The sequence below is a fragment of the Merops nubicus genome, unplaced genomic scaffold, assembly GCF_000691845.1.
Source record: "Merops nubicus isolate BGI_N331 unplaced genomic scaffold, ASM69184v1 scaffold9108, whole genome shotgun sequence".
NCBI lineage: Eukaryota > Metazoa > Chordata > Aves > Coraciiformes > Meropidae > Merops > Merops nubicus.
In genome coordinates, this window is record NW_008627717.1 from 88,378 (window position 1) to 111,230 (window position 22,853).

At 41.4% G+C, this 22,853-nt stretch overlaps 1 protein-coding gene across 1 annotated transcript in view; it reads right to left on the reverse strand.

Moving 5' to 3' along the window:
- Positions 1-22,853, reverse strand: part of LOC103778810 (histone-lysine N-methyltransferase 2C-like) — a gene marked incomplete at both ends in the record, with an annotated part of 118,304 nt that overhangs the window by 88,364 nt on the left and 7,087 nt on the right. The window contains 3 exons of the mRNA XM_008946423.1: positions 1,448-1,587; positions 4,919-5,125; positions 18,222-18,360. Of these exons, the coding sequence (XP_008944671.1) occupies positions 1,448-1,587; positions 4,919-5,125; positions 18,222-18,360 (486 nt within the window). The remainder of the gene's footprint in view (positions 1-1,447; positions 1,588-4,918; positions 5,126-18,221; positions 18,361-22,853) is intronic.

Below are 22,853 nucleotides of genomic sequence, written 5' to 3' on the forward strand. Positions count from 1 at the left end.
TTGTGTTGATACAACATTATAGAGCTATTATAAGATACATTTATCTTCATAACAAAATAAAAATCAGAATTTGTAGAATTCAAAATATATCTCTGGGACATCTCACTTCTGAGGAAAGGTTGAGAGGCCTGGGGCTGTTTAGTCAGGAGAAGACTAAGAGGGGATCTTATCAGTGTTTATCAATATCTGAAGGGTTAGAGTCAAGAGGATGGGGATAGATTTTTTTCAGTGGTGCCCAGCTACCGGACAAGGGGCAACAGACACAAACTGGAGCACAAAGTTCCACCTAAGCATAAGGAGAATTTTATTGCTTGTGAGGGTGACAGAGCCCTGGAACAGGCTGCCCAGAGAGGCTGTGGAATCTCTTCTCTGGAGACTTTCAAAACCTGCCTGGACATGTTCCTGGTTAAGCTGCTCTAGCAGTGGGGTTGGACAGGATGACCTCCAGAGGCCCCTTCCAACCCCTACGGTCTGTGATTATGTGAAAATAAGTTTCTAATTCAATCCTGGGAAAAAACACGTAAATGCTGCATGCTTCCAAAGGAATTCTGTGTCAGCTTTGTACTAGATTAGAAATGATGTTTTACATTAGGTGTTCAAACGAGGTACTGGGTCAACATAATCATTCAGCAACACACAGATCTCCAAAAATCTCTGTAAGGGCTTGGGAAGAGTCATCTACAAATAACAGCTACTTAAAATAATATAGATCAATAAACCTCTCCACCTATCAACACACATTATAACTAAAACAAAGTACTAAATGCTATTTTTTGGGTTTAATTAGACTTTGAAATTTTGTTTTCACACTCATGAAAGAATGATGTTTCTATTATTGCAATAACATACTTCCATTTTTGATGCAAAATATGTGAGTGGACTACTGGCATCAAAACATTTGGACATAGATGTTTTCTGAAAAAATAATTTATAACTGAATGAAAATAAAAGTTCCATTAAAATGAAAGAGCAGATGACAATCCAGACAGTTTTCCAACAGAAAACCTGCAGATAATGGAAACATGAAAGTTTATTTTGCCTCTATTGTTCCAGTAATATTGCTCTTTTAAGCCTTCCATTCCATTGTTTCTGATAACCCTGCATTAGCAGGAGGAGATCAGCTAAGGCTGCAAGATCAGGACTTGAAAAATTATATTAAGCTGTGTCTCATTTCTTTTTCCTTTTCTCCTCAAAATTGAATCATGATTCTGAAGGTATTACTACATGAACACCAGTTCAGCAGAAGATTACTAATATTTTCCCACCCAGTACTTGAAGAGAAGACTATACAAAAAAACAGATAAGACTGGCAAAAGCTATGAAGGCATCTTCAAACTCCTGACAGACACCACCGGGCAGAAAACCAGCAGCTGAAAACCTTCACTCACTGTCACTGTAGCTACTGCACTACTACTGGAGGGGACAAAAGGAGAGCAACATATCTTACCTGTTGGCTCAAATAAGGCTTGAACATCAATGTCATCTGGTAAGCCAACTAAACTGAGTTCATCCCAGAATTTGACAGCCTGATCATCAGAAGCAGTTTGGGTGCTTACACTTGTACATGATGCTACACTCGATCGAGATCTGTATCAGGGAGCAGAAAAGCAACCTTAGAAGTGAGCACATCCTTTGTTCTATTACCTAGATACTTGTAAACAATGCAAAACTCAGGGAAAGTGAATAAAATTTTTCCAAACATGATGAAATAAATCGACATGAACATAAGTCTTTTTTCCCCATACTTTAGTCCAACATTTGTTTCCCCCATAACAAAATTTTTAGTTAAAGCTGGCATGCAGTAGAAAAATAGAAGGGCTTGGTAAAATGCCCCTTTCCCCAGGCTGCTCTCTTCCAGTTCTTCAGGACACACATGCTTCTTTTTTTTAAACTTCACTTCTGTTCAATATTAAAACTTTCCCAACCCTAGGACTGGAGACTCGGGTAACAGTAAGCAGTCTGGGTTACTCTGGGGAAGAAGAGATGCAGAAGGAAGAAGAGTGGTGTGGGTGGTGAGGACCACCTGCAGCTTTCAAACAGCCCTCTCCCTGCAGTCTCCACAGCTGGTGCGGGCACAGCAGTGCCACTATCCTCCAAGGAGACTGACACGGCCAGGGGTAAGGTGCTTAGATAAAATACAGCAACTTGGGGGGAAAGTAAGAGAAAAGACTGGGAGTGAAAAAGCTATTTGGAAACAAGTATCTTTATCTAATGCCATCAAGATGTTAATAAAAAGGCCAGGAGGAGTGGGCAGGAGGAAAGGAGCGTGGGGGAACTGAAAAATGCCATGACTTATAAAGAGTGTACAATGTGCTAACATGGGAGGATCTACTTTATTATCTTATTAATTTGTTCCCCAAATTCTAATCTCAACAGAAAACAATTAACAAAACTCAGATTACTCCATTAAAAAAAAAAAAAAGTGATGACTCCTCCCTCCTTTATTTCCTGCAGACAAAAACCTATCTTGGACATCTAAGGATGTGCATTAGGCTTGGATGAAGGAGACCTGGTCTCTCATGCTTCAATACCTGTTGGTAGGAAAGGTGGTGTTGTGATTTCTATTAAGGTTCTTTGACTTTCATTATTCACCCCAATTAATAACTCAAATGCATGCGTTTGCTGTTACTGATGAGTTTCTAGAGTTGAGCTAGCACAAAACCACCTCTTTCCCAACTGCTATTCTGCTTACAACCTCTAAAAAAAGATGCTGAAAAATGACCTACCATCAATAAGCCAAGAGATACAGTAAGCACTGGAATTTTAACCTGGGATAACTTTGCCTTCCTGAAAACCATGCACGTTTTACTTCACCAACCACATACAGAAATACATGAAAAAGCTTAGTTTATGGGGAGAAGAGTAACAGCCATCTCACGTCACCAAAGAAATCTGGAAAGTTTTCAATTACTGCATGGTATCTTCACGATCCATATCATGACAGAAGCAGAAAATCAAAAAAATCCAAAACCTGATACTATCAACATTAAGAATCCTTTAATAAATCATTGCATTAACCCATTCTTCAACAAAGCTGGTTCCTGAACACCACCTATGTCTAGTGGAACCACCCCTAACATAGAATCACAGAACTATTTTGGTTGGAAGAGACCTTTAAGCTCATTAGGTCAAATCATTAACCCAGCACTGCCAAGTCCACCACTAAACTACATCCCTTAGCACCACACCTACACAGCTTTTAAAAACCTCCAGCGATGGAGACTCCACTACCTCCCTGGGCAGCTTGTTCCAGTGCTTTAGAACCCTTTTGGTCAAGAAATTTTTCCTAATGTCCAATCTAAACCTCCCATGGCACAACCTGAGGACATTTCTTCTTGTCCTATCACTTCTTACCTGGGAGATGAGACCAACCCCCACCTCTCTACAGTCTCCTTTCAGGGAGCTGTGGAAAGTGAGCAGGTCTCCCCTGAGCCTCCCTTTCTCCAGACTAAACAGCCTCAGGTCCCTCAGAAGACTCGTTCTCTATACCCTTTACCAGCTTCATTGACTTCTTTGGACACACTCCTGTACAACTGATGCTCAAAACACAGAAATTTAAAGGACTGTTAAGAAAAAAACCGAACCCCAACTGACAAGGCACTTCTGTTAATATGAAAGCCTTCCCACAAGATCCAACCAATCCATTTAAAGAATATCCCAATTTAATTCTGAACAGAAACACTTGTCACCACAGCCTGATCTTTTGTACTTAGCCTTTTTGAAAGGCGTACTTCAGCTGCCTGTGAGTAGCTGTCTGAGGGGAGGGGGTTAGCTTTATCAGCTTTAAGGAAAGCTGCTCGCCCCTATCGGCGTTACACAACGGGCAGTTTCACAAACTGCAGCGTGACCGACACGTGTAAATGGAGGGGCTCTGGGGGTGTGGTGGTGAGACGTGAAGAACAGCAGCCCAGCGTGGGAAAACTCCTGTGTGGGCAGACTGAAGAACACACTCCTCCCACCAGCCACATCTCAGGTGCCCCCACCAGACCACCAGCCAAGCCTTCCCTGCCGAGCAGTGTACGGCCCTGCCGTCCCTCAGAACCGCCAGCAAGAGGAACTAACCGGGGAGGACTCGGGACGCTGCCCTTTGAGGGTGAAAACCACCCTGTTGGGAAACCTGCCAGCACACCCTGCTTCTGAAGGGTAAGAACCACGTGCCAGGAGCCTGCAGTAATACTGTCACCATGGCAGGAGCCAGCTCTGGAGGTCAAGTGAAAAACACTTCAACAAGATGGGGCAGAGGCTTCTAGTTCTGCCAGTCTACAAAACGCACGAGGCGTCAGAAGTCCACTATCCTGACAGGATATGGGGCAATGGCTTTAAACTTGAGCAGGGCAGACTTAGATCAGACATTAGGAGGCAGTTCTTCACTATGAGGGTGGTGAAACACTGGAACAGGCTGCCCAGAGAGGTGGTGGAGGCCCCAACCCTGGGTACATTCAAGGTCAGGCTTGATGGGGCTCTGAGCAACCTGATCTAGTTGGGGATGTCCCTGCTCACTGCAGGGGGGCTGGACTAGATGACCTTTTGAGGTCTCTTCCAACCCAAAGCATTCCATGATTCTATGATCTTCTACTCCTGCGTGTACTTACACTTCAACCTCAGGAGTAGATCTGTGCTTTACAGTAACTGTCTTTTCTATATTCTTCCAGAGTCAAGATTCTCACTGGAAGGGAGAAACCAACAAAACTTTAAAAAGCAGAAGAGACAGCTACTCCTTTACTGCTTGTGTGCTGGGCTTGTGTTTTGTTGTTTGTTTTTTTTGTTTGTTTGTTTTTCTTTTTAAATGACTAACATTAATGGCCTGCATTTTCACAAATCCAAGTGACCTGTCTGTTGCAGCACAGTATTGTAAAGATGCTTCCCAAACTTTATGCAAACCAACCAAGAATACATATTTGCTGCAGGACAGACTTACTTCTTCTGCCCTCTCTGTTTGCGTGGCGCTGAGTTTTGCCTTGGAGTTCTCTCACAAGCTCCATCGGTGCTGTCGCTGGCTTCACTCTTGTTTAAAGGCTGGTTCTTCCATGGGATAACATACCCAGGAGTTGGACTGAATTGTTTTAAGTCTCCTTGCCCTAACGAGCTCCGTTCTCCACAGTAACAAAAGGCGCAGAGTTGTTCGCTGTGAAAAGGAAAAGAATTACTTTTTTGGGGGGGGGAATGCAGCAGAGGATACACCATCAAAGAGCAACCTTGATGGCAATTTAACCCTTTATAACAAGACAATAAAAGCTCCCACGTGCTGCCATGTATCAGAATTCAGCATTCAGGAATACTTTTCCCAGGTAATTTAAAATTACATTAAATGAACTATTTTTGTTCACGAAAGGGCATGTTTAACAAAACAAAAAAGCCATGTGTAATATTCAAATGATTAATATAACCTTTTTGTTCAAAAATTCTGTATCTCTAGACACAGCCTTGCTAAAAGGCATTGGAAAATGGGAAAGAAAAAAAAAAAAGAATGGAAGAACCTAGCTAACACCTCACACCCATTGGGAGAACTCAGCACTGCCATCACAGAGAAGGCAAAGCTCTGCCTTCCTGAGCACGGAGCACTGCTGCAGGTGGACCTTTCTGTAACCTCACACACCTTGTCACACAACATGCAAATGCCATCCACCAAAAGCTTCAGTGAAATGGGGGGGGAAAAATGACTGCTGAGCAAATAACAGCAATAACTACAATCACACATACCAGGGCATATGACATACACAAATCCAAATATCCTCCTTTACTTTAATATTTAAAACAATAACAAAAAGTTTTACATGAGGAAATTTGTATTTACAGAACTGTGACCTGCAACATTTGCAATGATGTTTTAACATGCACGACATAGCAACAGCATTGAAGTGACAGCTCTGACAGCTCTCCTTGTGTCACATCAGATGGGAGCTACTGAAAAATATTTCTACAATAAACATATCCACAAACTTAAAATGTGAGCTTCTGCAACTAATGCAGTTTGCATTAAAGGAAGGCCATTTAACACATTTTTTTTATGCTTAAATGAGCAATCCTGTTTTCTTCATATCTATGCCCCTAAGACCCCAAAAAGATGCCTCAGGGAATCAGGCACTTGGATAGAGGCTTGGTTCTGCCTGGATCCCATAAACAGATGTCAGTGCATCTCCAAGGTGGCACACTTGGGTTTGGGGCACTCCGTGTTGGGTGAGTGAATGAAGAATGGTAGGAGGAAGAGAAAACCCTAAGCCTAAACTCCTGTATAATATTCACTGCATTGTGAGGAGGCGAGGGAGGTAAGGAGTGTCTGTGCTTTTCAGCCAGCTGAGGCAAGAGCTGCAGCAGAAAAAAGCAAAAGTAGAAAACTAAAGTTCCAGGTCAGAAAAGAAGGCTCCAAGAATCTACCAAAGGCCCTTAGATTTGGTTTAACATTCTCTGGGATGGGTCTTTTTGCCTTCACCGTAAAGCAAGACCAGAGGAAAAAACTAAAAGACAATACAAGTGGGTACATAAAATGCCTACATATCTCTGCTGCTCCACTATCCCAGTACTGCTGACACCACAGTGTCAGACGCTAAGGAAGTGTGTTACGAGCCCAGAAGGAAGCCAGATGCTTCTACTTATTCTCCACAGGTAGGCTTGCACTTTCCCTGAGGCACACAGACCTTTGGAGACATGCAAGTTGGTGGGCAGGTAAAATAGGCCCCACTCATGGTACTCCAGACCCTACCATAGTACTGTTAGGACACACTGATCCTCCTGCTCATGGCCTGGATCACACAGCCCTCACTGACCCTGCCTGAACACAGGATCAGTGTGAGCCAGCACAACCCCCCAGCTGATGGTACATCTGACACATGCCAGAAGACTTAAGAAAAAGATTAAAAGATGTAGAGAATACACAGATAAATGTGGCATAAGAACAGAGGAAAACTAATAGTTTTCAATGTGACAGAGCAACAAATGAATTATTATTTGTAAGTCAGTGAATATAACCACTAGACTACCAGGGAAACCTGATCTGGCCTCGCAGGCAGAGCTTGTGAGAAGAGAAAGCAAAGCTGTTTATGGTAGTTGAGACTAGAGAGACTTGTGAGCAGACTTAAGAGATTTAAAGAGGCAGCATGATGGTATATAAATTACACTAGTTACAAACACAAGATTATCCACAGTGGAATTAATAATTATTAATACATCCTGTTAGGACAGACTATCACTGCTCATTAGAAGACTCGAGGATAATTATGACTAAATAAACAAAGCTCCTTAAAGTGGAGCTGTAGCAAATATGGAATAATGTTAAGGTTTACAAAAGAGAAATACAAAACAGTAATTAAAAAAAAAAAAAAAAAGGCCACCCTAACTTTTAAAGTGGTATTACTTGAAAAAGGAATACAAGGGTAAAGCAGAAGTTTCTGGAGCCTTTAAGGCAGCTCCAGCATCACAACTTCCAGGAGGAGGTTTCTGCAGGCAGAGCGAGGGCAACAACAGGAGCAGTGAGTTCCACAGCTCCTCTGCAGCGTGGTGGGGACAGCTGGGATGCTGGGGAGAATCACCTGGTTTGTGCCACTGCTCCTGCTCAGCAAAGCCGGGCACTGCCTGGCAGCAGCAGCTCGAGCCCTCGCCATGGGGAGGGTGCTGGGGAACCCTTCCCTAAAGGTTTGCCAACCTGCAGATGCACAGTTTGAAGACAGGAGAGCAGAACGTTCCCAGACTGCTGCCAAGAGACTGTGGGGCTGAGGTGGAGGGGAGGGATTATAGAAGGGAGGAAACAAAAAAAGCTTCACACTTCCCAGGAAGGGTAAGTAGAGGGGTTTCAAATGTATCAGGCACCAAATACCTAGAAAAAAACAGTGGCCACATACACCCTGGATCCTAGAGATCCTAGCACCTGGGTCCTAGACAGATCTTCCACAGAAAGCCATGGTCCTCTGCTTCCTGACATGTCATGCTGCTGATTTGTCATGCACTACAAAGTGGCCAGTTCCATCACGTTAGCCTTTTAGGTTTAATTGCTCAGTAAATATTTTAAGTTATGTCTATATGGGCAGAAGGCAGAGTTTCTCATTCCTATCATCTGAGGATGGCAAAAAGTACTCACAAATCTACTTTCCATATGTCAATATGCAATTAGAGGATCTAAATCTGTGATACAAGAAGAGCTCTCACACTGAAGATAATGAAATTGAGATACTAGCAACTCTTAAGATCAAATCCTAAATCCGTTATCATAATTAACATATTTTCAGAACAGGCAAATTCAAAATGGCATAACAAGCAAGAGATGATGTGTCACATATCTTTTTATAAGCTACTAAGGAAAAAAAGAAAGTTCACCAATACTCCATTTAAGATGTATCTATGATGCTCCAAACCAAAATATAAATTTATCACTATTTCTAACTTCAATTTCATTCCTAAATTTTCCCAGAACAAATGCTACCTTTTTATATAGGTTTAAAATTCCACAGGTTGTTTAATACCAGTAGGTGCTTATATACCTCACCTTATCCTAAAGGGATTCATACATCTGTGTGCACACAGATCTTAATACCTAAATGCAGAGGAAACAATACGTCCAGACCAAATCAGACACACAGCTGGGTTTAGGGGTGCAGCAAGAGGCCATAAGGCTAATAATGTCCAAAGCTAATGTCTGTTCCTATGAAGCTATGAGATGAGATCCAGACTTTGATCTTGTTAGAAAAATATTCTTTCTAAGAAGAAACATGCAGATCTCAGCACTCTGCTTCTGACATTTTCTTCTACAAGTTCTTATTTCATTAAGTTGTCTGGTCAGTGCCTCTTCCTCACACAGAGTTTACTCAACCCCCTGACAAGAATCTAAGATGTTACAATCCTCCCCATTCCACATCCCGACAAAAGAGAACAGAATGCCCTCCAGCCAGTTAATCCTGGAGGAAGGGAGAAGAACAGTCACTATTTCCTCTACTTGCCTGATGACATACAGTCATTGGGGCTCATCCTAGAACACAGACTTTCCCGTTGAAAGGAGTTCATTTCAAACACATGCACCATTGGGCAACTAGTTGCGCAACATTCAATTACAGCCAGAGAAGCAGAAACATCTTCTGGTTTGTTTGCAAATAATCAGTCAGAGAATTAGGTGAAATTGTCAGTCTCCACACTTTTTTTTAACAGAGTTAAGGCTGACCATCAGGATTACCCACACAGCAAGCACGTCCAGCGCCGCTGGAGTTACACTGCCAAGGGGAAGCAGAAACCCCTCCTGGATCCTTCTGAGCTGGGAAATGGCACTGGGGCATCCTGTGTCAGCCAAGGCTCCGTGACAATAAGCAGATGTGCAGGCTGACTTATGTAAACATGTTCTGATTATGCAGTGTCCATATCTCACGGATTTACAGCTGGTGGAAGTCTTCAGATGGGTCACACTGAGTCTCTGGAACCCTCAATAGCATCAGATGTGACCTCTCACTCTCCTGGAAGGCACGACAGGCTGCAATGATACGGGGCACTGCCATCCACCTGCAACTCCATGTATACAGCTGGGGGAATACATTCCCTTGCCTCATTTTCCAGGAGTACCTGCCTTCTGTGTCTCCAGGATGCCCATACAGCTGAATGCCCAGGAAGACAACAAGTGGCCTATGTTGAGCATGTCTACCGGTAAGACACTTGAAGTTACACAAGCCTTTTAGTACTAACTGGTGAAGAAGGCAGACTAAAGAAAAATCCTGCAGCTGCCTGTTCTGCAGAGGTGTTAAAGGTCTCTTCTTCCAGGAGAGCACACACAGGCAACTCCAAGCATCCTACAGAGAGGAACAGAAGCTGTCAACAGCAGGAGACATACCAGCTCATGGATTCAGCTCAGGAGGTACTCTGCTCCTATCTATTCTCAAGTTGCTCCCAGCCTAATGTGGGACACCAACTACCAGATAAGTTTCACTGTGCACTCACCTTTTTAATAATCTCATTAAAAATACAGGTTGTTTTTGCTGCTTAAACAGGGAAAGGCAATGGATCCTGAGAAAACCTGAGGCATGGCAATTCCAGTCATCCACTAGCTCTAACCATCTCCTTATCATTAAATACTAAGTTACAGATGATCACTACAGCCATTTGCCATGATAATGATTACAGTAAGGTTTTAAAAAAATAAAAACCTTAAGTAAAAATAAAGCTTTCACTCATGCCTTGTGTTGTGAAAGAAGGTAAAGAGGGTATCATTTGACTTCTGCTATGAGTTTGTTCGTTTTTAAAGGAATTATGCAATATTTTCCCACAGTATCTTGAAATGCCTTCAGGATGTCTTTTTCACAAACACTTCAGCATTTTTGAAAGGTGAAACTGAGAAGCATAAAACCTTCAGTTGTGTCGGCAAAGTCATAACAGAAATTTAAAATGTTTTTAACATGTACTTTTCACAGCTAAAAGTAATCTCAGCACAACGAAATGGAATATTTGGGAACAAAACAGAACTTTGGAGCATTGTTTGTACTGATTACCAAAGCAGACTGATGAGAATTGACCTCTAGAATTCTTCTCCCACCTAACCCTGTCAGTAGTTTTAACATATGTTAAAGGGCTAAATTAAGCACTACAGGGGACCTACTATTTATTTAGCTATGCCAAGTTGTGGTAACGCACAAACTACTTTGCCTTCACTCCTGTTTTATGTTGTGTTATTTAAAGAGTAAATTGTTTTTCTCCTTAGTGAAGATGGACCGTTTTACCATTTACGTAAATTCAAGTCAAGACCCACGAGCTGCTTTTGAAGTGAAAAGAAGATTTCTGACTTAAAACAATGCCAGGGGGTCTGCATCAGTGTGAGTTCTAATACATGTGAGATATTCCCAGAGGTGAAGTTGTTCTATAACTCAGGGGTTTAGACTGATCTTTCCAGCTTCATGTAAATACCCTGTAGATATCTGGACCTTAGTAATGAAGAAGCTTGAAAGGCAACTACTGATGAAAACTTCAGATGTGGTACAGAACAACTTCACATTGATACAGGATTAACAACCCAACAAATCACCCTTCTGAAGTAATGATACTAAGGCAAGGAAGGATGAAAAGTGTAACATGGAGATACCACAAAGGGAAAGACACAAAGGTCCTCAGCTGTGTGCTCTATTTAAGCTTTTGACATCCAAAGTGTTCTCCTTCCAGTAGGAATCAGAATCACAGAACTTGAGATTTTCAAGTGGTTTGACTAGTGAAATGGGTATTTAACTTATGCAGCACTATTCCTTTAAAGGAGGGTGGGAGGGAGTTTGTATGAACTTCAGGTGAAGGATTCTAAAACTTTAAGTCTGCACAAAGCAATTAAACTCCATTAGACAATAATTGCTTTCCCGTTTTTTCAAATCAGCACAGTTGGAGTTCTACAGCCATATAATCAACTTAATGATACTCTTTCTCATTTGAAAGAAAGAACACATTACCCTCCAAACACCACCACCAAAACAATACATTTTACTGACATTTTAAAATTAAAAAAAACATATGAAAATATGTTCTTAACTCACCGTCAATATATGTCAGCTTTAATTTAAACAAAGGTTTCAAGCTCTGTTAGGACTTCAACAGATGAGGGATTACCAGAACGACAGGGCTGAATAAAATTAATTTAGAGGTCTACTCCAAGGCCATCTAGAAATCATTCATCAATGTTCATCTGAGCTGACTCATACTCTCAAACACAAATCCCACACAGACTGCAACTCTGAGCATACCTGAAAGGTAACACCTCACCCAATTCTGAGAGGTGACAACCTCTGAGTGATAAAACCCAAAGAATAAAAAGTACCATGGCCTGTATCTTTGGTGAGCCTTTGTGCCCAGGAGGTATTGTCTGTTCAAGCCAAGTTCCCTCTCCTGGCAAATCAACTTAGATCCCACCAAACCCACATGAACTATGCAGATGTGGCAGCACTTCTTAAGAGGCAACTTCATATGAACACTAAGTAGGGTCTTAGTACCTCAAAATTACCAAAATTTAACATTTAAATTTGTCTTTAAATAGCATTTTTTTCAAGAAAGTTTCATCAAAATTGTTCAGTCACACTAGGAATGTAAAACTAGGCTGCTCTGCATAACTGAAACTTTGTATTTCTGTTTTGGAAATATGTTTACAGAAAAGATTAAATACAGCAGAGGGGGGCCCTTTAGTCAAAACTATGCTTGGTCAGATGAAAGGTGATACACTAAAGAGCAGGGTAAACACTAAGATACTACCTGTGCCTCCCTGTACTTCCAGTTCAGGGCCTCCCTACATCAGCTGTGATTCCTATATGTTCAATAACTCTCAGTTTCTCTTCATAATCTTGCCCAGTCTGCTTTTGAACCTCACACATTTTCAGCAATCCACAACATCCTTCGGCAAGGATTTCCATGTTGCTCTAGACAACTATCTGCTGTCCAAAGAATCACCTCCTTTTATTTTGCATCTAATCCTTACGTTTCACTTGATGACCCTCAGTTTCTTGGATTAATACAAGCCAGAAAGTTAATCTACAGCCACCCTACCCATGACACCTCTGATTTTTAAAGTCTCAGAACTGACCATGAGGAATAATACAGACAACACAGAAGGCCAAAGGAACTGGGAGGATAACACTGCCTCAGCTGACAAGGAAAATGGACAATAAAATGGAGAAAGGGTTGAGAAGAAATACCATGTCACAAACACCTGTCTGGGAGCCACTGGAGATTGAGGGAAGGAAAACGTAGATCAAGCAAAGAGCTAAAAACCAAACCACAACAGAGTGGACACAGAAGCAACGATTAGAATTGCTAAGCAGAGACCAGGAGTAAAAAATAAAGAGAATGGAAAAAATTATGAGGAGTCAAGAACATGAAAAAAAATACAAGACTCACAAAAAAATCTGGAGGTGAAAAAAAAAAAACAAACAAACCAAAAAAACAGAAAAGGTGAGGTGGAAGAAATAAAAGATGCTGTATTCACTCAACACTGGAACAGAACTGAAGATCCCAGACACTTATCATCACCTGCCACCTGCACAAGGAAAGAAAAGCTGTCCATTCATCAGAGCTGATCTGCCAGTACAAGGCTTTCCACCCACCAGTGGCAGGGCAGCTGCATGTAAGCAGCAGGACGGACCCAGGTGGAGACAAGAAGCCTTAGTAGGATGGGAGAGAAACAGCAAATCTGCCTCAAAACGTCTGTGAAAGGCTGACAGCGAGACTCCAGAAACCTGGAGCACCTGCTCACACAGGGCAGGAGACAGTTCTAAGTATGGTTTCTGTGGCTGGACCATCTTGTGTATCAGATTAATTCAAAGGAGCAAAGATCTGTGCAACTTGAGAGGCCCAACCATGAATGCCATTGATTGTGGGTGTCAAATCCCACAAGGTGCAAGTTCTACACGACAGCATTAAATGTGTTACGGTCACAATGTCAATTGTTCAACCCAAGAAAAAGGCAGGATTAGGCTGCCTGTGAAACCTTTCTTTGGCCCCATTTGTGCAATATGCCTTCTGTGCTCCAAGAAAGATGCAGACCATCTGGAGAGAACTTGAAACAGTAAGAAGAATCAGAGCTCAAGAAAACATCATCTACAAAGAAAGTATGGACAAATTTGGGATTTCTGTTATGAAGTAAAGCATGCTGGGGAAATAAGCCCATAGTCTTTTGTACCAATGTATCCCTTCATTTTCCTTGGAAGATAGTACAAGTAGCAATGGGACAAACCCAGAATGAGGAGAATGTGAGGAAAGTGCTTCCAACAGTAAAAAGAAAAGGCTGGAAGAGACTGGTTAAGGGAAGATCTGGAGTTTCTATTACTGGAACATTTAAGAGCAGTTTATGCAAACTTCTGTCAGAAATGATAGTTGTAGGTGTCTGCCTTGGAAAAGGAGGTGAACTAGATGATTTCCAAAGGTCCCTTCCTGCTCTGTAGAACTGAGGTAGAATCATTGAATCATTAAGGCTGTGAAAGACCTCTAAGATCACCAAGTCCAGCTACCGACCAAACATTACCATGACCACTAAACCATGTCCCAATGTACCATGTCTACACATTTTTTTAACACCTCCAGGGATGGTGACTCCACCAGCTCCCTGGGCAGCCTGTTCCAGTGCATCACCAGATCGAGATGGTTTAAAAATGTTCCATCATAAAATTCTTCTTGAGACCATTTCCCTACTAAACGCATGAGGAGACAGGATGGACAACCAGTATGTATTTAACTTTTCCCTCATTTCCCAGTGTCTTGTCTTAGTCTTGACCTACTAACAACATTAAAATGGTGCTCTGCAAGCCAGATCACTAATTCCACTCTAGGCTAGACCGGTCACTGATATAATGCTAAAAGATTACTTTGCTATTATTAAGTAATTTATTTTTATAACACAAAGGAATGCTGTCTCCACTTGGTCAATCACTGACTTCAGAGGAAGATAACTGTAGATGCTCACATAGATCTAGATCTGGAAGTGTAAAGGCAAAACTCTGCAATGACTTCAAGTTCATGTTTTCTGCATGAGATCGATTCTCTGAAGAATTCTTGTTAAAAACCATTCATGTACAACTACAAACTGTATTGTAATACATGTGCCTGAAAAGAAATAATCAAGTTTAAAATGAATCATAATATTGGTACCTCCTAAAATATGTGCTTGACTCTGCAACTTGAACCATTGTTTAAACATATTTTTAATATTCAATATTTTATCTAACTCCCTTCTGCCTAAAATTCTAGCTTCTCCTTCCACCATTGTAGTGTTATTCTGCCCAAATTATCTCATCTCTCTGCCACTCCACAATTTTTTTCCACAATGTTGCAAGTTTTATAATGCACTGCCTTAAAAGATTAAAAAGAAAAAGGAAAAGACAGAGAACAAAGATAAAGATCACTGTTACTTCTTTCAGCATTTTTTTTTTTGTTCACAGAATCAACAGATGTTCACCAGCCACTTCTTCTTGATGGAATAAAGGACCCCAGCCTTCCATCTCCAGACTCCAAATTTGATCTTGGCAGCAGCAGCAAGAGAAGGGCAAATAGTGCAACTGGTCTGGGTTGAAAATTGTATGCTTTGCCCAATCACAAGTGCACCAGGAGAGCAGAAAGGTGTGCTGCCAGGTTTTTTTTTTTTTGTTGTTGTTTTAGTGACAGTCTCACAAGAGCAGATATTTAGAAGACCAAAGTACCAAAATCATAAAAGCTGTGTGAAAATCTCAGCTTCTACTTCTTCAAGAATGTTCTGTCTTCATGATTATGGCAAAAGGACTGAAAATGTGCAATTAATGCAATTTACAGTCTCTGAAAGTAGATGGAAAGTAAACTGAATCAAAAGGTGTTTTGTTCTTCTATGAAATTGTGTTTTGAGGCCATTCTTGTTAGCTTTCAAAGCTTGGAGCTGACAATGTGGGAAACAGAGGAAAAAGGTAGAAGTGGGCTCTGCTGTAAGTCGCAGTTGGTTTCTGGCTGCTTGCCCACCTCATGGGCTGCACTTCCCCTGCTCTCTGCAGGCAGCACAAACCAAGGGAGCAGACTCCTTTCGAAGAAGCTGGATTCCAGTCAGCCCTAAGTCCTGGGCTGACAGAAGCTTCTTACAAAGCTTATAAAAAGGGAACAACCAAAGGAAAAGGCTCCAAAACCCATGATGCTCATGATAGATAAGAGCTGGGAGCAGTACTTTTACCATTGCCAGGCTTCATAGTTTATTTTTGCTTGGCATTACTGCCCCTCCCCACGTGGTCAGTAACTCCTTCCTTCTGAGCAGACACACACACACACAGAGAGGCCTCAGCCTCCCTGCCCCAGTATGGCTCAGATACTGTTCTGCCTAATGGCTTTCAGCACACTGCTTTCCGAGTCCTAATCCTAAAGCTGCTCTTCAATTCCCTGCTCCAATTCTATTTGCAGTCAATAGTTCTCTTGGACTCCCCATATCCCACCTCAGAAAGGTTCCAACTTTGACCATCTTCTCTCTCACCTTTCTCTTGAATGTTCTTATTATATCCTCAGTCTCAAGAGGGATCCAGACTAAAGTACCACACAAGCCCAACTTTTCCTAATCTCTCAGTTACTGAAATCCCCCTTCTAGTTCTGATATATCCTACTGTGTTAAAAGCACTATTTTTTCAGTAGCAAATAATTTAATTATTTAAAGTAAAAGACTTCATTTTATGCCCTGTGTCCTTTACCTTCACTACCAAAGACAGAAACACAGAATTGTCTTATGCCCAACTCTGAAAAAAGTGATGCAAAAGTAGCTCCACATACATCTACTTCTGGTGAAGACTTTGGCTCTTTTCCGTGTTCCAAACAATTTCTGTACTGTACTGTCTGTTATTATTCCCACAATTCTCCTATGTCTCACATACCTGAAGTTATTTCTAAATATACACATATTTCCATTGGATTAAGTCACTAATACTATGAAATAGAAAGAGAAAAGCTTTCAAAAAAAGAGATGAAGCTGAAAGGTATGAATTAATTGGAAATCAGCTTCAAAACTACTTCCACAAGTTACAGGTTTTAAGTCTCTATGGAGTCACACCTTGTCCTAAATCTTGATATGTTTCCTCCCACCATTACAGAACCAACTGTCATCAGTGTGTGTTATTTCACACGTTGCATTTTCTCCAAAGAGAACAGTCAATCCACCCAGAATCCAGTCCTCCTACCCCTGCACAGCACAATGGCAGTGTCAGCACACCACAGATAATGATACAGGTGATTGATCAAGAAGCCACAGATCAGAAGAGGCTTTCTTCTGCTAGGTCTTAAGACACAATGCGAAAAAAACCCCGACATCTAGATTTTGTTCCCCATTGTTATGAGGACATCAATGAGTTCTGCAACTAACACCATCTATGTATGAAACCAAAATTACCTGGGGTCAGAGGAACAAACCTACGACTCCCAATTAACCGCTTCACATCTCCTTAAAACATTTCTTTGCAAGATGTCAGAGTCTGATCATTGCTATTTTAATTAAAAATTAATAGTACTTAGCTTGTTAATGCTTTGATCAGCAAAAACAATGGGCCCATAATAGCCTTTCAATCCTGACTAATAAAAATCAAAACTTTCAGATGAAATTAAAGGTAAGTTACGGGCAAATAAGGGCTGGTTCAGAACCATGCAGAAGGTTGTTTTCTTGAGTTCTGGTTGTTGAGTTTGGGTTTTTTTTTGCTTGTTTTGTTTTGTTTTTAGAAGACTGTTACTCAGCTTTTAAAAAACAAGAAAATAACCTCAAGAAGAACAGAAAGCAGATGAAGCAGCACTAAAATTTCTGCAAATGATCCAAACCAGGGTCAAATAAAAAAAAAACTAAACCAGCTGTTCAGCTCAGGTTGCTTTACATATTTACTGCAATTTAATATCAGCTTTAGAAAATTCCACAAAGAACAGAAATTTCTGCATATTTCATTCAGGTATACACACAAGATCTATTTAATCAAAATTCTCTGTAAGAGGCCAAGTACCTCTTGGAACCTAAGAAGTTTGTGAGCATGTAAAACATGAAAATTATGTATGCAGCAAGTAGATTAAGTAATTTTTTGTGCATGGAAAATATACTCTGTGTTGGATTAGAAGGAAGTAAAACGATGACGACAATTCTCTCTGAATCTGTCAGAATATAATTACAAGTGTAACTGTCTGGTAACTGGTAACAGTAATGTCTGCAGCAGAAGAGACCCACTACTGGCTTAAAAGCTGTTATCAGGGCTTCAGCAGAGAAGCTCTGCTAAAATTCTGTGACACTGTTTCAACAGTGATGACAGACAGTGTGTTCTGGTTTCCCTCAAATGATGTAATTAAGACTTTCACTGCTTTTTGAGTAATTCATATTGATAAAAAGTGAAAAAATACAAACATTTTCTGTATTATCAGTTCTGAAATAAAGAAGAACGTAATGACAAAGACTTTTACTTTGTTCCTGAAAACATAGACATACATGCTGAACCTTCAAGAAATAACTTTATATGGCAACATTTAGTCTGTAGGAAAGCTTCAGCAATCACATTTTATCTCATATCACTTATCTCTGTTTTAATTTAAACAGCTAATATGCTATATTCAAGGGTTTATCAGTGCAGTGCGAGGACAACACTCAAGGAATGTGCTTTTCACCTCGGTCTCCCTATACAGCAGCTAAGCCACCAGCCTCAAGCACAGACAGGCTGCTGCTGCCAGCACCCCAAAGCACCAGCAGCGTGTCCCAGGGCTGCCCCTGAGTGCTCTGTGCCCCACCACCCGACCCCAGCCCTGCCCTGGACTCAGCACCCACTCACCTGGTTTTAGCTTCCACCCCCACGGAGGCCGTGGAGCTTGCAGACTCCTCGGATGCTGAGTGCTGGAGGACTGGTGTTAGCTGCTTCGTGCTGTCCACTTCCGCCTGGGCATCCTCCTCTGCAGACTGCTCCTTGACTTCTGTTTCAAACAAAAGAGTAATATTTATTTATTTATTTTATTTAGACTATAAAAACATCTGTAACCTTTCCTTGTGCTACAAACGTCCATTTTATTTATGGACTTTTTTTTTTAGGTTAGCCCAAGTAACAATGTTCTCAGACACAACAAAATTCAGAGTAGGAAAACAGTACTCTTCACATCTAGCTAAAACAAGAAATCGAATGTTTATGAAGTTATTTCTATAAAACAGCCTACCATCCTGAGCCACAAATGTCCAGGAAGGAGGAACGGGGCAGGGGGAGTGTTGCTGAATGACAACCATGGGAGGCTGCAGCTTTAGGCACTCCCATTCTCCTCACAACTCCTCTTGTGTGCCTGCTCTGCCAGCCCTGAACCAACCTCAGGCTAGCACACTAACCTGGGGTACAATAAACCTTTTTTCCTGCCAGATCAGCCTTAACTTTAATCAGTTCCCTGCATTAGTTAATTCCTGATTATACTAACTCTATGCTGGCATAAGGCTGAGGAAACAAAGGGAGGAAGGACATGGTTTATGCCAAACTTCATGCCGAACTGTACGAATATAAGCAATTTTTGCACCACCCTTTTAATTTAGATTAGTTTTGAGATAGAAATATATACATTTACAGCTGATAATGCTACTGTAAGCCTGGAAAGTTTTTTTCTGCTCAGATGCATGAAACACCAAGTTGCCACCACCTGTGCAACTTCAGCCCTCTTCCCATGTGGCTTCCTCCTTTGCAAGGACCGAGTCAGGGATCTGCCACGACACGGCAACACCTGAGTGCCTCAGAATGCACAGGAACAAGGGTCAGGGCTGTGGAACAATAAAATTTGGTGTTTCCACACTCCTCCATACTTTGACTTTGAAACCTAATTAACATAAAAATCATAGGACTCTGGCAGATGTTCTTCAGTGTATCCAGCTGAAGTCACTCCTGCCTCCTCCTGTCAGTGCCTGTGACACTTTCCCCACAGCAGAGCCAGACCAAGCGCCAGCGCTGGCGTCTCCTGCCACCTAAAACCTCCCGTGAAATGGACAGGGAGAAGAAGCTGCTACATGGGTGGGTGTGCACGAAAACCTGCTACAAGTTTAACCTTATTGATAAGGGAGCAAAATTCTCAGAATATAAAGCTGCACAGTTTGCTCTAACATTGAAATTATATGTCCACTAGGGCACATGGAGAAGGGGAAATCTTTCTCGTTTGATGTACGGAGATTGAAGTAAAATTATGCTTTAACCTAGCGTGAACTCATTTATGAAGACAATACATAACATTTAAAACCTTCAATGAAGGCATCTAAAACATACTGAAGAGAAACACAAGGAAAAAAAAAAATCCTGTTCTTGGCTGGTTGAGCCAAGTTTTTACCTGAGCTGGTGCAAAGTGGAATTGCTTCAGCTATTTCAGTTAAGCTACTCAGTAACATACATCTGAAATGGTTTTGGACCTCTGAATTCCAAAAATGACTACCTATCCAAAAGCCAAATGGCTTGTGTTAAGCCTGTTCCATCAACTAATCCTGAAAAAAAAAAAAATCAGCACAATCATTTCACAATATATTTGACTAAATAATTATGCTGGTAGGAATACATTCCTTGTAATAGCAAATAGCTCTGTACAGAAAACAAAACAAAACAAAAGCCCACACCCTTAATTTTTGGCACGTCTGAACAAACAATCCCTGCACTCATTCCTGGATGAGGATTCCCAAAGCCGGCAGCGTCCAGTGGAGCTGTTTGTAATGGTCTGTACTGAGCTTCCAAAGTATGTCAGATCGGAATAATTTTGTGCAAGTAACCCCCAAATTTCTAAATACAACCTCAGTCAAGAGTGCAAAACATGAACACATAAGACACCTGTAAGACCAGCAGATGCTAAATCACTTAAAGTAAAACCCACTGCACAGCCCAGGACAACCAACCACACATGAAGTGCTCAAGAAGACCACCAGAAATAGTGCCTGTGCTCTGATCCATCTCGGTGACTTCGCTCAATCTAGTTAAATTTTGCAAAAGGAACTTGGCTTTATTGTGTGCCTGCAGAAACTTCCAAGTAATCAAAAGCCATTTACTCTTTGCCAGCTTTCATCTCTTACACTAATGGGCACCCATTATGCTGGAAAGGCAAAGTTCATGGGCACTAACTCACTCTCAAGAAGCGTGGACTGTGTGAGAAGACACAGACTGTTTCACTACACACTGTGACTACGTGAGCTCGTATCCTTATGGCACTTTTTCCCCCGCTGTTGGCTTCTCTAGAAAAAAAAAGGAACCAAATTATACTAAATGAGACAAACAACATCTCAAGTGCTGTCTCTGCAATAAACCAAACTGTGTCTCAATATGCCATTGGAAGACTGAAAACACGGTGCTCAAACAGAAAGAAAACAGCCCTTATGTTGGTTGTGTGTGTGCCATACTCTGACTTTGTGAAAAGTTCTCCAGCAGAAGATTAAGGAAGAACAAAAGTTCTGCATTTCAAGAGTTAAACTCCTAGGAGATCAGAGTCCAGCACTGGCACAGCAAAGGGATGGCAGATATCCTCACTGCCTCACAGATGTTCTTGGAAGCATCTAGCAAGACACATGAACTGATTTTCATTGTACTTAATGAATGTTCATCTGAATTGGTTATGGCATCCTACTTTGAAGCTTTTGGAATGAAGGAAACATGAGTGATTAATAAACGTGAAGCTCATTTACAGATCCAGATGTAAGACTTTATTTTGTTTCGTGACTGTTTCTGCCCCAATGAAGGTCTTGCCCGCACGTAACAAGTTGGTGGGGGAACTGAGAAGAGCTAACTGCACAATCCCTTAATGTCTCTAAGTTCCTTTTTAATGTTATTATTCTTTGCTAAAACATTAGGAAAATACTAAGAAGCAACACATTAAATTTATTTTTATTATTTGAAGACAATTACATCCATAGGTCTTCCCCACTCTCTCAGCTCTTCTTCCTTTCTTATTAAGGCTACAAGAAATCCCCAAAAGAACAAGGAGTAAAGCTACTAGCCACATGGGCCATCAAAAGCCTTGAAACTTCCATTTGCTTTTTGACTTGGTTAACATTCACAGAATCACAGCGTGGCTGAGGCTGGAAAGCAGCTCAGAGGTCACCTTGTTCAAAGAGGGCCACCCAGAGCCAGCTGCCCAGGACTGTGCTCAGATGGGTTCTGAGCATGTGAGGATGAAGATATGAAAGGGGTGGGGGGAGGGGGTTGGAGGCCTAACATAAATGGGGACAGATATGCAGGGAAGTCACTGGGATCGATATGATTTAGAGTATATATATTAAATTTCTCTTTTAAATAACACTTCCATCACATTTGTCTAAATAAAATGTATACATTGGGCTTTAGGCTGAAAAAACAATCCTAATCTGTAGGTTTTATACTATTTAAGAAGTAATTTGAAATTTGAAAGGCACACTTATGGCAAGGAGGAGACCTGTGGCTGGGATTTTATTACGTGATCACAGATTTCTTTGGGGATGGATGAAGCAAGAGCAATAGGAACACTGGAACATGTTGCCCAGAGAGGTGGTAGATGCACCACTCCTGGAAACATTCAAAGTCAGGTTGGATGGAGCTCTGGACAACCTGGTCTAGTTAAAGATGTCCCTGCCCACTGTGGGGGAGGGGTTGGACTAGATGACCTTTAAAGGTCTTTTCCAACCCAAAACTTTCTATGGTTCTATAATGAAGCAACACCAACTAAAGATCTAAAAATGCTTTACTGTTAAAAACAATCCTTTTCTGTTTTCTGATAATCTGTCCTGGTTTTGGCTGGGCTAGAGTTCATTTTCTTCCCAGTAGCTGGGGCACTACTGCCTATAGGATTTAGTGTGAGAATAATGGTGACAACACACCAATGTTTCAGTTGTTGCTTATCCTAAGTTCAGGAGTTTTCTCTAAATCTCTTCCATTGAGCAGGAGCACAAGAAGCTGGGAGGGACCGTGGCCAGGACAGCTGACCCCAACTAGCCAAAGGGATATTCCTTACATAGTCCATCATGCTCAGTGCATAAACTGGGGGGAGGTGGCAAGGCGGGGGGCAAACTGTTGCCTGGTCATTGGTCAGCAAGTGGTGAGCAAATTTACTGTGCACCACTTGTCTTTTCTTGGGTTTTATTTCTCTCTTTTTCTTATATTCCTTTCCATTATAATTATTATTATATGTTTTATTATTATTTTAGTTTCCTTCCCTTTTTTCCCCAGCTCTCCACTCCACCCCACTGGGAGCAGGGAGGAGTGAGCAGCTGCCCACTGCTCAGTTACCAGCTGGGGTTGGACCCCAGCATCATCACAAGACACTCTTCTGCAAGCCACCTGCCTAAACCAGACACATCTGTGGGCTCTGCTATGGCCACCAGGCAAAGACACCAGCACAATCAGAAGGTTTTTTTTTAAAAAGTCAGCAACTACTTTCCAAGTCCAAAACTGAAAACACTGTAAGAGTTCTGGCACAAAAAAAAAAAAAAAAAA